The sequence below is a fragment of the Haliotis rubra genome, unplaced genomic scaffold (assembly GCF_003918875.1).
Source record: "Haliotis rubra isolate DU_JTF1 unplaced genomic scaffold, ASM391887v1 Scf230, whole genome shotgun sequence".
NCBI lineage: Eukaryota > Metazoa > Mollusca > Gastropoda > Lepetellida > Haliotidae > Haliotis > Haliotis rubra.
The window spans coordinates 439,107-456,589 of NW_025766337.1; the positions used below are offsets into that span (position 1 = coordinate 439,107).

The 17,483-nt window shown below is 42.9% G+C and overlaps 1 protein-coding gene across 1 annotated transcript; it reads right to left on the reverse strand.

The window, feature by feature from the left end:
- Window positions 1-732: 732 nt before the first annotated feature.
- Window positions 733-15,852, reverse strand: LOC124278027 (putative phospholipase B-like 2). The gene is made up of 11 exons (XM_046713761.1): window positions 15,648-15,852; window positions 12,514-12,775; window positions 11,309-11,403; window positions 9,776-9,999; window positions 8,140-8,231; window positions 6,339-6,499; window positions 4,256-4,345; window positions 3,317-3,388; window positions 2,690-2,842; window positions 1,727-1,886; window positions 733-1,183 (listed from the first exon to the last, which is right to left on the reverse strand). The coding sequence occupies exons 1-11, from the start codon at window positions 15,845-15,847 to the stop codon at window positions 974-976; spliced, it is 1,719 nt and encodes a 572-aa protein (XP_046569717.1). The 5' UTR covers window positions 15,848-15,852; the 3' UTR covers window positions 733-973.
- Between the last annotated feature and the right edge of the window lie 1,631 nt (window positions 15,853-17,483).

Genomic DNA, 17,483 nt, shown 5'->3' on the forward strand with positions numbered 1-17,483 from the left:
TGGCTTCCAAAACATTTGTTCACGGTGACTGGGCTATTTACAAATTACATAAACCAAGACGAAACCCAGTCTATAATTATGTCTACCATTAACGTGTTGAGTTTCTGCTGGAAATACGTCTGCTGACAAACACTGTTGCCAGTGAACCTCCCAACAGTATGGCTGAATACGACCATGTTTAGCTGAAAACGGATCGGCATTTAGACTAACGCTTAGTCTCTGACTATATATAAGTTTGATAGTAGCAAACAAGCCCATTTAAATTGAAAAGGAGCCCCATGGAGACCAGAGATTCAGAACCTGAGGAAATCTAGACTTGCTTTATTTAGGGCTTTAGCACTGCTGATAGGGCTTGGCAGTAGGGACAATAATGTGGTTCAGGGACTGGGAGACAGACTAATCGGCATTGTATGACAGCAGATCCTGCGAGTCTGTGAGAATGCGCCTGTTTGTGACCGATGGTTGTGTGGCCATAACACAGTTGTTACGGTGTGTGTTACGTAGATGTGTGTTCGGAATGACAGGTCACTATGTCGGTGTGCTGTACACCGCCGACAATCCTTCTGGGCGAAACGCTGCCATTGTAAAGTAAACGGATGCGTACATATCGGCTATCGATCGAGCCTTTCATTGCCATGTTTCTTTTGTGTGAAAAACTGCGTTAATTCTCAGGTATCGAATCAATTTCAACATGGAATCGCATTTTGACTATTTATAGTTACAAACTCTTCGTTGTCATGACAAAATATTAATTTATTGATTCTTTACATAACATAAAATTTGAAAACGTGAACTTGAAAACGCAAACATAAGATTTAGCTTCTTTTGAAACATGAATACACTGATATTTCGATAATCCGGACTCGTGTCGCATGAGGAACATTTGTGGAGATGACAAGGAATATTACCCGGATTCGTTTATCTGGACATTTGTAAAGATTTCAGTGTGAGTACCGGCCGGATTATCGAGGTTTCACGTGCCCCTGTACCAAGATGGCGTGGTAGGGGGTATCAGTGTTCCGTTAAATGACACCGGTTTAAAGTTAAATATGTCTGGTTGTCCGAAGTGGGGATACTTGTCGGCGTCCTTGACCTTAGACCACTGGAACGGCGGTTGTTGGTCATACGTGGGCCCCGAGACAGCATCAAACAACAGCCACTGCATCTCCCACGTCTCCACCATCTGTGGGCAATAGATTGGGCACTTTGAAGTGGTTCACGTGTGGCAATACATAGTGTGAGTGAGTTTAGTTTTAGCCGCACTCAGCAATATTCCAGCTATATGGCGGCGGTTTGTAAATAATCGAGTCTGGACCAGACAATCCAGTGATCAACAGCATGAGCACCTATCTACGCAATGGGATACGATGGCATGTGTCAACCAAGTCAGCAAGCCCTTTCGTCGCCTCTTACGACAAGCATGGCTTACTGAAGATCAATTCTAACCCGTATCTTCACGGGTCGGCAATACATAGAGTGAGCGGTGTTCAAACACTGGCAAACTGTTGCGCAAATAGGGTAGTGCAACAAAGAGAAAATGACCAGTCTTCCTATATGCGAGCGAAACATGAAGAAAGACTGGTTATTTTCTCTTTATTGCGCAACTCCATGTGCGCTACAGTTTGCCTGTGGTTCAAGTCACACAAGAACCCGATGAGGGCATTGAGGCGACACCCGCTTGCTCTTCACGGAAACATACCCCTGACATTGGGAGTCTAAGTCTGACCTTCACGTCTACAGCACCGCCCATGGCGTATCCGAGGTCGTCATAGAGGTAGGTTCCGGTTTCCTCGTTGAGGTCGTCGCGAGCAGCTATGGCGAGGTCAGCGCTGTACCCCGGTGTGCAGTTGCACTTAGACAGGGGGTCGTGTTGGAAGTCGTTGTACCTGCAAATGGCACAACGTTTCACTAAGTGACCTAGAACGACAAAGGGAATGGGTACAATGAGTGAAGCCCATTTCTGGTGTCCCCCGCCGTGATTTTGCTGGAATATTGCTAAAAGCGGCGTAAAACCAAACTCAGTCAGTCAGTCAGACAAAGGGAAAGGGGCGATTACCGACGCAACAATTGTGATGTTTTGTCTGTTGTGAACGTCATCAATCTTTCACCCCACGTTGACATGACATCGTAATGGAACTATGTTTGTTTGTTTGTTGTTTTACGCCGCACTAAATATTATTCCAGCTATATATCGGCGGTTTGCAGAAAACCGAGTCCGGAAATCACAATCCAGTGATCAACAGCATGAGCATCGATCTACGCCACAGGGATACGGTGACATGTGTCAACCAAGTCATCGAACCTGACCACCCGATCCCGTTAGTCGTCTCTTACGACAAGCACGGGTTGCTGAAAATCAATTCTAACCCGTATCTTGACGGGCCTGGACATGTCAGACAAACCATTGCATAATTTCGATTCTTATGACAAGCATAGGTTACTGAAGACCAATTCTAACCCGGATCTTGAGAAAGGGGGAAAGGGTATACTTTGTATGAACAGCGTATACTTATTTAAAAGGGATTTTAATAACCATAATGATTGTCACTAATTTTGTTATTTATATGTGACGAATTCAACAGATGTATTCTATGGCACACTGTAGTCCAATGTACGTCTTATAAAACAACTATAGATAAAGCCATGCAGTTAAACAGAGTGTTATGACCGACAACGATTGATACAGTACCTCATCAATTTATATAGCGTTTCTTTGTCCGTGACCTTGTGGTGATCGCGGCGGAATATCTGAGCACGGCGGCACATGTCGTGTGTAAAGTAGTCCCCATACTTGTCCACAAACTGTTGTTGGCCGCTCATTTTGAATATCTTCGGGAAGTATCTTTTAAAAAACAACATAACGCCACAACAAATCCAACAGCACTATGCCAAAACTAAACTGATACATATTAAATATGCTGAAATTAAAATGTTTACATTTATATGAGGTATTCTGGTCATAATTTACGTAATTGTAAATCATTACTTAAATACTTATACAACCTTCAATAATGTATGGTTTATGTGTTTACGAATATTTCGCTTTAAATAAATAAATACATCATGAACTGTTTCAGTAACCATATACTCAGACAAATGAATGACATCATATATCTGTGTTTCATGTAATGCATCCAAAAATAGGACCGACAGGCATACTCGTTTTTTTTAAAAAAAACTTAAACAATCGGACAAAATCGTTATGGTGATAAAAGCTACGGTGCCACGGAGAAAAGACAGAGTTTTCGGGTTGCGGTGGCCTCAGATTAGCATTGGTGGAGGAGCCGGAAACCGACAGATTTGTTGTTTGCCTTACGCGATGTTATAGCTGGCCCAGTAAGTGTTTTTCGTTAAGACGTCAGTAACATCTGCGTAGTCAACGTGGCCTCTGAAATAAAACAGTAATTAATAGAAGACAAATAACTGATTTAACACCGTTTCATGACAGAATCTTCACATTTATAACGCTTTGTGGAAGCCGACTCCACGGGGTTGAGTTAAAATCTGATGCTGGGTTTTCGTGGCGTACGATAACTGACAAATATTTCTAAAGTGATTATATAAATAATAATATAAATTAATGTCTACATACTTTAGAAACTGACAGAGCGGTAATATCAGTCTAGACGTATATCTCGAGTATAGGTTTTACGTCAATAAACACACCTCATGAATGGTTAATGGTTATGTAGCTTTTAAGATGGGAAGATCACAAATTCGTACCGACATAAAGACGTCAGAGAGGAGAATTGTATCGTCAGTACATCAAAGGTTAAAGCGAGAAAACCATGGCAACGTGAGCGAAAGTTGGATATAAAATGTAATTGACCCTGCATTCGCTCTTTCCCATGCAATACTAGCTGTTGATGTTGTAACAACAAGCTATAGGTGCGTTGAAATGAGGTTTAACGTCGTACTTAAGAAAATTTCACTCATATGACGACGTGCATGCGTGTGTATGGGCTGCTTGTACTAGCCCAGACTTAAGCTGGTTTTAAAGTGCTAGCCCACTGAGATAACAAGCCGCAGTTAAGCATGAATACCCCACTCAGACACAATATCTCTGAGTGGACCAGTCCTTGTTGTACCCATTAATGTCGAGAGCCAGGCAGGGACCAACAAGTACCATATTTTAACGTCTTTTGGTATGACGCGGCCGGGGATCGAACCCGCGACCGTCCGCTCTCCGTGCGGACCACTTCACCACGGAGACGGTCTCAACAACGCTATAACACTCTCCACAGCGTGTACGTACGGTAGCTGCTCCACAACGGTCAGTACCCCCGGGGGTAGAGTTTCTCCTTGAACCAGTTTTTGATCCACAACCATCCACTGGTTGTTGTAACTGTAACAAATCACCACACAAACTGAAAACAGGAATACAATATCACCCATTTGTGGTTACAAACACCGGTCAAAGGGAGAAAACTCCAGTGAACTTTCAACTTTACACTAATGTTAAAGTAATGTCAAAGTGCTCGACAAAAACGTTCTCAATACATTTGAATAATATCACAGTGATAAGATTAAAGGCATTCCAACTCATATCTTGGAATTACAGATTACCTGTCTGAATAAATTCACTGGAGACACACACCACTTCGATTATCACCGCTTGGTAATTAGACTAACGCTTAGTCTCTGAATATATATAATTTTGATTGTATCAAATAAACCCATTTAAATTGAAAAGCAGACCCAGGGAGACCAGAGAACCTGGAGAAATCTAGACTTGCTTCATTTGGGGTTTTAGCATTGCAGGGAGGACTAGGCTGTAGGGTAAATAATCAGTCTAAGTAAACTTAGGCTCAGTATTATCCGTTACACTGCTATACTGAGTCTAACAAAACCTTATAGAAGGTCGAGTCAGCTAACCTTTTGGACTGGCCAGTCGGAACACAGCTTACCAAATCGCGAAAGTTAACATTCGCACATACCTAAAAAACTCGAACGATTCCGAATGCTATTTTCCGCACGATTGCTTCCGAGTGATACACGCAATGAGTAAACAGTCGCTGAAAATAGCGTTTTTGTCAATATTCAAGGATGTCATCTTGCGAAAATATAAGCAAACAGTAACCATGTCATTAGAAACCTATTAGCGTATATACTGAAGGTCAAATATCTGTGTTTTATGTGGAGTTTCGTTTGTTGATAGATCAGTGTCAGCGACCAGGGAAGAGAAACTTCAAAAACCGTTTTGTAAGTCCCGCCGAACCCTAACAAGTAGTCGTGGTCTGATTGGTTAAATCCGTTAGGCCGTCTCGCGTTTGATGGGACGGTCATAGGTCCCTCAAAGGTTAGCTGACGCGACCTTCTATAAGGTTTTGTTAGACTCAGTATAGCAGTGTAACGAATAATACTGAGCCTAAGTTTACTTAACTGCACTGCTATACTGAGTCTAACAAAACCTTGTGGAAGGTCGCGTCAGGTAACCTTTGAGCGACCTATGACCATCCAATCAAACGCGAGACGGCCTAACGGATTTAACCAATCAGACAACGGCTACTATTTAGGGTTTGGCGGGACTTACAAAATGGATTTTCTCTTCCCTGGTCTCCAACACTGATCTCATAACAAATGAAAACCCACATAAAACACAGATATATGACCTGCAGAATATACGGTTTGGGGTTTCTGTTGACATGGCTAATAGCTAAAATTTCCGCAAGCTGACATCCTTGAATACTGACAAAACGCTATTCTCAGCGACTGTTAACCACTCTTGTGGCGTGCTCCATGTGCATCCCTCGGAAGCGATCGTACGGAAAATTGCATTCGGAATCGTTCGGGTACAAAACTTTTTCGAGGTAAAAGTTCAAAAGGTATGTGCGAATGTCAACTTTCGCGATTTGGTAAGCTGTGTTCTGATTGGTCCATTGAAAAGGTCAGCTGACGCGACCTTCCACAAGGTTTTGTTAGACTCAGTATAGCAGTGTAACGAATAATACTGAGCCTAAGTTTACTTAGACTGGGAAAATAATATGGTTCAGGGATTGTGAGACAGACTACTCTTGGTAATTAGTTTCCACAAAAGTCGATGATCAAGTCAGTGATCGATTGATTGATAAATGCATCGATTTGGTCGTTGTCTTACTCCAGTAATATCACAAATGCATGAAAATGACTGGAAGACAAAGGCTACTGGACAGGAAAACCAGTGGTTGATATTATGACGACCCTTCACATACGGTGTACGATGATAAGGATCAGCCATGTTGTTAAAACCCACGAGTACGACTTAATGCTGACAAACCCGAAAACATAATCTAACCGACTCTGGGATTGAACCCAGGGTCATGGGTTTCTTGCTGCAACCAGTGGCGTGGTAGACTCACGTGCCACTGTTGTAGCGGGTGAAGTTCAGCACCCACTCCTCTCCTGTTGTAGCCAGTCGGTTGGCCGTCCACACCCTCACAGGCTCGAACACGCACCCCTCGGGGGTGGTGAACTGGTACAGGTCGGGGTTGTTGTTAGGGATGGTTGTTTCCAAGGAGACCTGAAGTCAGTAAACTTTATACAACCGACAATACACGGCACATTTTTTCGATGTAATAATAATAATAATAATAAATAAATGTGAACTTATAATGCGCCTTTTCCATGCACAAGGCCCATGCTCAAAGCGCTAACAAAGTGAGTGGATAATAATACATATATACAATAAGGGACTAGTTGCTAGTCATAATGCAGTGAAAACAGATGAGTCTTGAGAAGTCGTTTGAAGGAATAAAAGTCAACTGCTGATTTAATGGTGATAGGGAGAGAGTTCCAGAGTAGAGGGGCAGAGCAGACAAAGGATTTCCTTCCAAAAGTTTGCAGTTTGAACCGAGGCACAGAGAGTAGGTTCAGATTCTGAGAACGGAGCTGTCTTTCTGGAGTGTACGGGGTAAGGAGATCCTTCAGGTATTCTGGGCCTATGCCATTTAGGCATTTGTAGACAAAACACAATATTTTAAAGTCAATTCTTGATTTAACAGGCAGCCAGTGGAGGTTTTTTCATGACAGGTGTTATGTGTGAGCGCTTTGAAGTTCTGCTTATGATTCGGGAGGCTGTATTTTGGACATTTTGCAATTTTGATAGCAGCTTCTGAGAAATACCAAAAAGGAGGCTATTGCAGTAATCAATTCTTGATATAACAAGTCCCTGGACCAGACCGTGTGCTGCATCACGACTGATGAGATGGCGTATTCTGCCAATGGCTCGTAGATGAAAGAAGCATATTCTGCAGAGTTGATTTACATGAGTGTCCATCGCCAGGTGTGAGTCAAGTGTAACTCCAAGGTCTTTAACAGAGTCGACAGCTTGTATCTCTGCATCTGCTACCAGAACAGTTTTGGTGGTAATTTGTTTTTTGCATTTGCCTGGATCCAATAACCATCACCTCAGTTTTGTCATCATTTAACTTTAGCAAGTTGTTTGTCATCCATGACTTAACATCTTTAGTACAGTCTGTTATTTTATGAAGACCAGTGTGAAAGTCCTTGGGAGTTGAGTTTTTCTGAAGTTGAGTGTCATCTGCAAACGAATGATGGGAAATGCCATGGTTTTAATAATTCCATGCCATTCTTTTTAAGGTTTACCTTCTTGTTTAACAATATTATTGCTGTGACAGTGCACGAAAATAGGTTACAATCGTGTCATAGCAGGCGGTCACAAACCATGCGAAGTTAAGCTATGCTGGTCCGTGTTTCTAGTGATTCGGCCCTTTAACCAGGTGGCTTCGTTTAAAATGTGACTCTGTTCACCCAGCATGGAATGGGTACCCGGGAGGGTGATATGGTAATTCTAGTTCCCCGAAAACAGCTCCGGTTATATATTTCCTAGAAAGCTGAGGACAAATCAAGCGCTTTGAGCATGCATGTAGATGGATGGACATAGCGCTATATAAATACCCATATAATAATGATAATAATAATAATAAATAGCGACAGCATGCTGACTGGGGGAAGTGTCAAAGAGCCGAGCCAGTTTATTCATTGAAAATGAATTCTTCTTCTCCAGGGACTCGAAAAACGGCATCCGTAGCGGACTAGTTCAACCTGCAAACAGCTCAAGCCCGAAACGAATGGACGAGCAAACAGTTTAATCACTGAGGTGGCCGTTGTTTCTAAATAGGTTTAAGAATGTTCACCTACCATCAAGGAGGAGAGCACGTGGAAGTCGTCGGAGGAGACGAGGTAGCCGGGGTAGGAGGAGAAGGTTGATTCACTGCCCATGGGTAGCATACCTGGGGACACAAATGGAAACTGGAGTGAGTGAGTGAGTCCAGTTTTAAACCATTTTCAGAAGTCTTACACAGTGAGCCAGCTTGATGTTGGTGAAATACTGACCAAGTGATTCAGATCTCAGACGTTTACCCTGGCCGACACCCATGAGCCCAAACCTAGAAACATGATTACGGTAAATTACGGCGGATTAGAACTAAGGATCATACGTTTCTGGCAACACAAAGGGGCATAACTCTGCACAGCGAATTGAGACGCCTTTAAACGAATGGTACATTCATGTCCCTAAATACTCAGGTCAAGTAGGTATGAGGAACTGTGAGATCAGCGACTGTGACACGATGCTGGCAGATTGGAATTCGGAATCCACAGTCGGAATAGTGAAACAACACCATCACACTATGTATACTATAGTCAACCGCGTTGTTTCGACGTTGAAGGGATCTAAAAACTTCAAGTTATCGCAGGTGCGAGACAACCGCAAAATCATGACCATATATAGAAATGCAGGGAACAACCAACAGTTCGATACAACCGTGTTTGACTGCATCTAAATTGGTTTTTGTTTTGTGAAAAGTTTATATCCTTTTCGGTTGTTTTGTTAAGACCACATACATATATTTCTTGTTTCTCGTCCCTTTTTTTGGAAAAATTGGGCAGCTTGGGCGGATTCTATTTATATTTTTAAATATTTTTGTCTGATTTTTTTAGGGGGCGGTGGGGTAGCCTAGTGGTTAAAGCGTTCGCTCGTCACGCCGAAGACCCGGGTTCGACTCCCCACATGGGTACATTGTGTGAAGCTCATTTCTGGTGTCCCCCGCCGTGATATTGCTGGAATATTGCTAAAAGCGGCGTAAAACCTCACTCACTCACTCAGATTTTTTATACAATGTTAGTTGAAAACTTGGATTGCCTAAGCTGAGGTGGGTTTCTTGTTCACAGAAGTCTGTCGTCTTTATACACGCAAATTTACCAGTGCTAAAAATATCTTAAAAATCAGGGTCGGGCAGTAATGAGAAACAAGAAATAATTTCCATGTGGCCTAACTTTGTTCATACACTTGTAGTTAGGTGGGTTTCTTGTTCACATCTGTCTGCGGTGTTGTCGTCTAGATAGTGTCATCGATGCGATTGACGGATCAGGTAAACCTTTCATAATCACATTTTTTTTTAAATACGTCATATATTTTCTCAGTGAAGTATTGCAGAACCTTGCCAGGCGTACATGTCCCTGCCCATAAACATAGCAACAGCTGTTTTGCCACGTTATTGTTAATGTATTCATACGCTGGTTAGTTAGTGAAGTGATGCCATGTCTTCAAGGGATAACGAGCTTATTACCGTTGTGCTTCCGCATAGTTCATATCATCTAAGCTGGGACTAATATATGTACTCTCAACTCCAATAATCAATTTTGTATTTGTAATATCGGACATAGCGCCAGGTCCAATCTCGACTATTTACAGATTGCCGCCCTACAGCTGGGTTATTTCTGAATGAGGCCTAAAACAACAAAGCCAAATAATTTCGGTTGACCTTCGCCTTACCCTTCTTGGTGTTAGTAAGGCAGTACTGCAGGGTGTATCTCTTGAGCATGCGCACCATGTTATTGTAGCCCGTCCACGTGTTGTGGGCGACTAAGACGTCCTTGTACTCAGGGTTAATTTTGACGATGGCGGAGCAGTGACCACGTCGTGGCTGGTCGACCGTGACGCCGGGTTTGTGAAGTGCCACCTCCAGGTCCTCCACGTCATCGCTGATCTGGAACATACTGGGCACGGGCGAGGGACAATATAGCAAACAGAAGTCTGGAACATACTGGGCACGGGAGAGGGACAATATAGCAAACAGAAGTCTGGAACATACTAGCAAACAGAAGTCTGGAACATACTGGGCAGAGGGACAATATAGCAAACAGAAGTCTGGAACATACTGGGCACGGGAGAGGGACAATATAGCAAACAGAAGTCTGGAACATAGCAAACTGGGGGCACGGGAGAGGGGCAAGGAGAGGGACAATATAGCAAACAGAAGTCTGGAACATACTGGGCACGGGAGAGGGACAATATAGCAAACAGAAGTCTGGAACATACTGGGCACGGGAGAGGGACAATATAGCAAACAGAAGTCTGGAACATACTGGGCACGGGAGAGGGACAATATAGCAAACAGAAGTCTGGAACATACTGGGCACGGGCAATATAGAGATGTCTGGAACATACTGGGCACGGGCGAGGGACAATATAGCAAACAGATGTCTGGAACATACTGGGCACGGGCGAGGGACAATATAGCAAACAGATGTCTGAAGTGATCATATATCTGAATCATCATTGACGAATTGTACCCGGTATTCGTGACATATCGCGTGTTGTCACAGATCACAGACACATTCATTACAAACCCGTGAAGACCCGAGTTAGAATTGTCTTTAGCAACTCATGATTGTCGTACGAATCGACTATGACGGGATCGGGTGGTCAGGCTCGCTGACTTGGTTGACACATGTCATCGTATCCCAATTGCGCAGATCGATGCTTATGATTTCAATCACTGGATTCTGTGGTCCAGACTCGATTATTTACAGACAACCGCCATATAGCTGAAATATTGCTGAGTGCCACGTTAAACAACAAAGGAACTGAACATTCTTTTAGGTTTAACCGTGTTTTTCTTTGTTTCTTGCAGATCCAGTGGAATCAGTATTCCAAGACAGGCTATTCTCTGACGGTCACAGTCTATATTTACAGTTTTGTATTGCTATGGCAAGATCAACTGGGAACCAACAGAGACATACTACTTCAATGGTACTCGAATTCACGATGGATATTTTACTCCATCGGTGTATCTCTCATCGGTGTACTCCATCGATGTTTTTAGCCTATAGTACTTACATTCGGAACTTGCCGATTACCTTCGTTTGCAAGATACAGAAATCAGAAACGCAGGTCTGAATGCTTCGTTCGCTGATCGAAGAAAAAAATCACCTGTCCCGACTTTTTATGGGGTGTTTTGAGATCTTCAGGCAATTAACGTCTAGGATTGAAAGGTCTAACTTCTTGAGCTTTTGTTGTACTTACTACAATCCGAATGGGTCTATGTCCAGGGACGGCCTCTGGGGGTCGTTGTTGTAGCCGTCGGTCATCCCCCGCAGTTGCGTGTAGAACATCTCAACCTGGGAGTCAGAGAGTCAAACGTCACACACTCGGATACTCTCGGCAGTTTCCGCTACCTACACATAACTTGGACAGCTTACAGCATTGACAGTCAATTCATTTACCACGTGTTCTCCCAAACAAGGCGTTGTTAGCTCACGATGATCGTAAGCATATGTGCGGCGTAAAACTCACTCACTCACTCATTTCATACAGTGTCACTTCGTGTGCGGGTGAACACAGCCATACCTTGAACGATATCACATACTTAAGGAGACTACATACAGCTGTATAACATTTATACTTCAAGGGCTTGCCGCGTGCCCATCCAACTACTATATGCCACATGATTTGTGAAATCATTCACAGGTTCGTGGATCACTAAGTGTAGCCTAGGGCTGTAACGATGCATCGAACTATCGATGGATTGCAATTAATCGATGGTAGAAACGAAAAATTATCGATGCATCGATAGTATGTGTGACTATCGATAGTTTAGTAATTGACTTCCGTTGATAAATGCGTAGCGCAAAATACAGGATGTACCAGCTTCGGTCACTTTGATTTTAAGTTATCCACCCAGTTACCTATAAACTGTTTACTTGATCTGGGTTTCAAGTTTCTTATCAATCATCAAAAGAGACTGAAACTACTGAAACTTGTTTTATTTCATATAAACTATACATTTATTTGGGAAATGACTTGAAATGAGACAATTCAAGGAGAAAAAAAAACTATTGCAATAGTATTGCAATAGTTGGTCGCAATAGTTATTTCCCCCTCAATAGTACCCCCTAGTGTAGCCCATTTCGGGTGTCCCCAGATTTGATGTTGCTGGTATTTGCTAAAAACGGCGTAAAACTAAACGCACTCAGTCGTGGGTCACCACGAGACTTATCAATCGGCGCCGATGCCTCGAATGTATAATGCCTCGAAAACACGTCATCTTTTACAACTCGGTGTCACGACAATTTCGACGATGTGTCCTTGAAGGCAAGTTTCTGTCAAGAACCCAATCTCAGAAATCTACCTGAAACTCTTTTTTGGGAGAGTAACATAACGCAAACGACACATCTAGCGTTCGAACTACAGCTGTGGCGTTCATGATACTCCCTCACTCACTCACTTACCTGATGCCAGTAGGGGTCATCAGGGTTGTTTTTGATGGAGGTTCGAATCCAGTTAAGGTTGGTCTCCAGGAAGTCGCGCAGACGCCGACAGTAGGCGGAGTAGGGTTCGTCACAGTAGCCGGCCCTGGTGTTCTGCCAGTGCATGGTGATGAGGTCACGTGTGAGGTAGCCTTCGACCAGTCCGGCAGCGTAGGCCAACATGGAGTCGTTGTGCTTCTGATGGTATTCATAGAACGGCGTTCCCACCTCGAGATAACCCCATCTGTGAACGGAACACATCAGTTAGGTGGAATACGAAGAATACTCGAACATAGTGAACCGTCGGATGTCACGAATAGTCGCATTAAGTAAATATACATGGCTAAAGGGAATGGTTGGTTATGACGAATAGACAATATCGAATAGAAGACTTGATAGGACGCAAATTAACAGAAACAAATGCTGAATAATTGCTCCTGCTATAGATCAGATGAACTATTTGAGAGGCATTCGAGGAGCTGTATGTGAGTGAGTGAGTTTAGTTTTACGCCGCACTCAGCAATATTCCAGCTATGTGGCGGCGATCTGTAAATAATGGAGTCTGGATCAGACAATCCAGTGATCAACAGCATGAGCATCGATCTGCGCAAATGGGAACCGATGACATGTGTCAACCAAGTCAGCGAGCCTGACCACCCGATCCTGTGAGTCGCCTCTTACGACAAGCATGGGTTACTGAAGACCAATTCTAACCCGGGACCTTCACGGGTCAGGAGCTGTATGTAATAGGAATGACAAGTCTTTTATGGATGATTGACTTCTTTATTGTACAATAGCGACGTTTCGGTATAGATGTTTATACAGTTTTCAAGTATGGTGAGGTCTTTCTTGGCTTTGCGGTAGGTGGTGGTGTCTTGAAGGAATTTGTCAACCAAGGTGTCAGGGTCCGGAGTGTTGCCTTTGTCAGCGGGAACTATAGCTATGCTGTTGTCTCTGCGGAGGTCGGTGATGACCTGTTGTCTCTGCGGAAGGTGTCAGGGTCCGGAGTGTTGCCTTTGTCAGCGGGAACTATAGCTATGCTGTTGTCTCTGCGGAGGTCGGTGATGACCTGTTGTCTCTGCGGAGGTCGGTGATGACCTGTTGTCTCTGCGGAGGTCGGTGATGACCTGTTGTCTCTGCGGAGGTCGGTGATGACCTGTTGTCTCTGCGGAGGTCGGTGATGACCTGTTGTCTCTGCGGAGGTCGGTGATGACCTGTTGTCTCTGCGGAGGTCGGTGATGACCTGTTGTTTCTGTTCTTGAGATGTTGGTCGCTCTGGCTTGGACTTCTCTAGGATGTCAGCAATCTGGTGGCGGAGAAAGTCGATCTTACCACCAGGTGCCCGATCCTGAAGACCCTTCTCGATGTTGACGATGATGTCATCGTGGTTGCGTGGTGGTTGGGGACGAACTTATTTACAGATAAATCCGTGAAGATCCGGGTTAGAACTGATCTTCAGTAACCCATGCTTGTCGTAAGAGGTGACAAACGGGATCAGGTGGTCAGGCTCGCTGACTTGGTTAACACATGTCATCGGATCCGAACTCCGTATATCGATGTTCATGCTATTGATTCCTGGATTGTCTGGTCCAGATCCGATTATTTACAGACCGACGCCATATAGCTGGAATATTGCTGAGTGCGGCGTAAAACTAAACTCCCTCAATCACTATTTACAGATGATGAGTGGGTTTAGTTTTACGCCGCTTTTAGCAATATACCAGCAATATCACGGCGGGGGACACCACACAGTACCCATACGGGAATCGAACCCGTGTCTTCGGCGTGACGAACGAACGCTTTAACCACTAAACTAATATCATACTCACTTAAGCATCGTGCATCTTGCGATAGTGTGACAGTGGTAGTACAATCAGAGGTACCCTATCGAAATGTAACTGAGTACAGAGCAGTGATTATAGGTTTCCCACAACAGAGGGACTCGACGTAACAATTCATGAACTCAAGACTTTTGTCTATGGGAAGGTTGTCCCTCAAAATGATCAGGTACCTCGTACCACACAGTGGGACTATAACATCCTCGACAGAGCATTCAGTAATCTTAAGAACAGCTGCACATCCAATAACAATACAAACTTCCACAAAAGAAGTTCAAATACATTGATAATTGATGAAAAAGATATATTTTACAAATTGAGACACTCACATAGGAAACGTCTGTCATGTGTTACAGTACTTCCTGTCTTAGTGCCCTAGTTATGCATTAATTCTGGTGCAGCAGCTTCGTAGCGGGGTACAGGGATTACATACAGCTATTATCTCACATCAAATATCTCTAATCCCTGCCGTACGACGGTACGCATGCTTTGTGACGTCATACCAGCAGGGACAATGATCTTTAAAGTTGACATGTGCACGTTTCAGGGAAAGGATACGAATATTATATACATAATAAGAAATCATAACATTATGACAAGACACGAAATCGTGTTTGCGATTATTTTGTGGATTTCTCTATATATGTTCTGCCGTACACTGCTGAACCTCCCCTCCACATACATATTTCCGTTGTTCATTTGGAGAAATTACTATAAAGTGTAATGAGTTTTTGCCGTTTTAAGCAAAATTCCTGCAATATCATGGCAGGGGACATTAGAAATGGGCTCCCCTAACTTGTAATGAAAATTATGTACATTCAAAATTCTTTTTGCACCACATCCACGCTCGTTGCCACAAAGTAGTAAAGGTCTGAGAAATTCATTACTTCGGGATTCCTTCCCACATTCAGCAGACACGCTAATATATATGGAATACCGCCCAAAGTGGTGGGAAATTCAAAACTATCGCACTCACCCATATATAGCCAAAATGTGACGATGAAATTTCAAACTTCTTTGATATGCACCATTATGTTGAACATCTTCAACCATTAATAAATATATCACAACTCTGACGGATAAGTGAGTATGTACAGCAAGTCGGAAGAAATGTTGATAAACGAATTTGATAATACTTTCATTACTTGGACAGAAAAGCCGTGTAAGACACGGACAGTTAACGAATATATTGGATTTTAAAAGCCCAAAACCTTACAGTTTGTGAAAACGTCTGGTATGAGCAATGTTTAATGTCCAGCAGATGGACCAACTACACACCCAGTTTCATTGACGGAGTTGATGAACTGTGCCCATGCTAGGGAATCATCTGCGGCAAGTCCCTCTCGAATCTGAAACCCGCCAGTTGTTTCATCAAATACGGCGTGGACGCTGACTCGATTTGCTTCCTCACCTACAACCACAGAAAGCAACACCGTCAACACCACAACAAGCTCGGTGGTCGCCATCTTGCCTGTCATGTGACTCTACTTTATCATGTGACTTTGTGAAGACAGTTGTGATGTTATCAGGCATATCACCTACAGGTTAGTGTCGAGACTAAGTGGCCTGATATTGTATTGTTATGTTGGCGATATTATTTAGAGCAAAAGTTGGATCGGATTTCGTTGTAATGACATTAAAATTATTGCAACCATTTGAGTTCCCATATTGCAGACTAAAAATATTGCATCAGTGTTTTTAAGGTACCTGAACAAAACTGATAAAGGTTATCGATATGTACCTAAGCATAGAGGGCGGTATGGATAACCTACCTATTGGTAAAAAACATTCACTCGTCATGCCGAGGACTAGGGGTGGGTATTGCAGAGAATTTTCATATTGCGAAATATAGCGATGCGAAAGCATGTATTGCAATATATAAGAAGGTTTTTTTTAACAAAACAACTACTCATAATCGAGGTAATGCTTGATTTATATAGCAAAAAAACTGAACAAAATCATTATGCTTGATTAAGCTTACTTAAAAACTTTTAATCGTCCCGCGCTTGAGCATTTCACTTTACCAACTGCATATTTTACATACCGCGTTAGTCTTATCAATAGTTCCATCTACCGTGAAGTTTTTCAACCCAAATGCTGCCATACTGAAGCTTTTGTCCTTGTATTTTGGCACCACAATAAATTGTTCGTTGTTAGGCGTCGCCAAAACTTCCGGTCTGAAAAACGGAAATATCCGAAGATTTCCATACGAAGCTTTCCGAATGCATGTCAAAATACCGGTTTTTCATGTCTGAACCGGTAAATACCGGTAAACCGGTTATATTGCGCAGCCCTACCGAGGACCCGTGTTTGATTCCCCAAGTAGGTACAATGTGTGAAGCCCATTTCTGGTGTCCCCCGCCGTGATATTGCTGGAATATTGCTGAAAGTGCCAATCAGTCTTTATTCCGGTACTCAAAAGGCCTAAGACCTATGGTGCACTACATACATTTGTTTATACACATTCAGGAAACAATATGCTTTCTATGTACAAATGCGTAAAAATATTTCTTTAGTTTTTGAACTACTTAGCAGTAGTGAAAATTTAAGCTTGTTTGGATGGACATAATATTTATCTTTTATATTTTTGCTTCGAAGATAAGTGTAGTTAGGGCATACAAGAAGAATATGATACTTGTCTTGAATTGCATTTGAATTACAGGTGAGGTGAAATTGGGTTTAACGTCGTGCTTGAGAATATATTCTCTATTTATATTTACATTTCAAAAAGTGGTCTAAAACCATACTCACTCACCTAAGCATATCGCCTAACAAATAATTGACTTATGGCAACGGTGTAACATTCGTGTAAATGATTCCAGGTTATCAAGAACAGACTCTAGAAGAGTTTTCCAGTACCCAGTTCTCCTTGTGAGGATCCTGGTGCAGGCTCCACGGTGCCAGGCTTGTCATAAAGGACGAGTAAAGAGGATCGGCTAGTTTAAATGACGCGACGGGATCGACACCTGTGTTGTTGCCCATGTTGCCAGTAACGTCTTTGTTTGGCCTAAGCCCGATTATTTACTTGTTGAATTCAAGTCAGACATTGTTGAATGCGGCGTAATACATTTCAACTCACTGATAGCTACAGTACTTCAGCTGCTTAGTGGGTTT

Excerpts from the sequence above, each read along its gene's own strand:
- LOC124278027 (XM_046713761.1), bottom strand. The coding sequence starts at position 15,847 with ATGACAGGCAAGATGGCGACCACCGAGCTTGTTGTGGTGTTGACGGTG. Across the intron at positions 10,000-11,308 it reads ATAGACCCATTCGGATTGTA|TATGTTCCAGATCAGCGATG; the intron begins GTAAGTACAACA and ends GCCCGTGCCCAG. Across the intron at positions 1,887-2,689 it reads ACGCTATATAAATTGATGAG|GTACAACGACTTCCAACACG; the intron begins GTACTGTATCAA and ends TGCCATTTGCAG.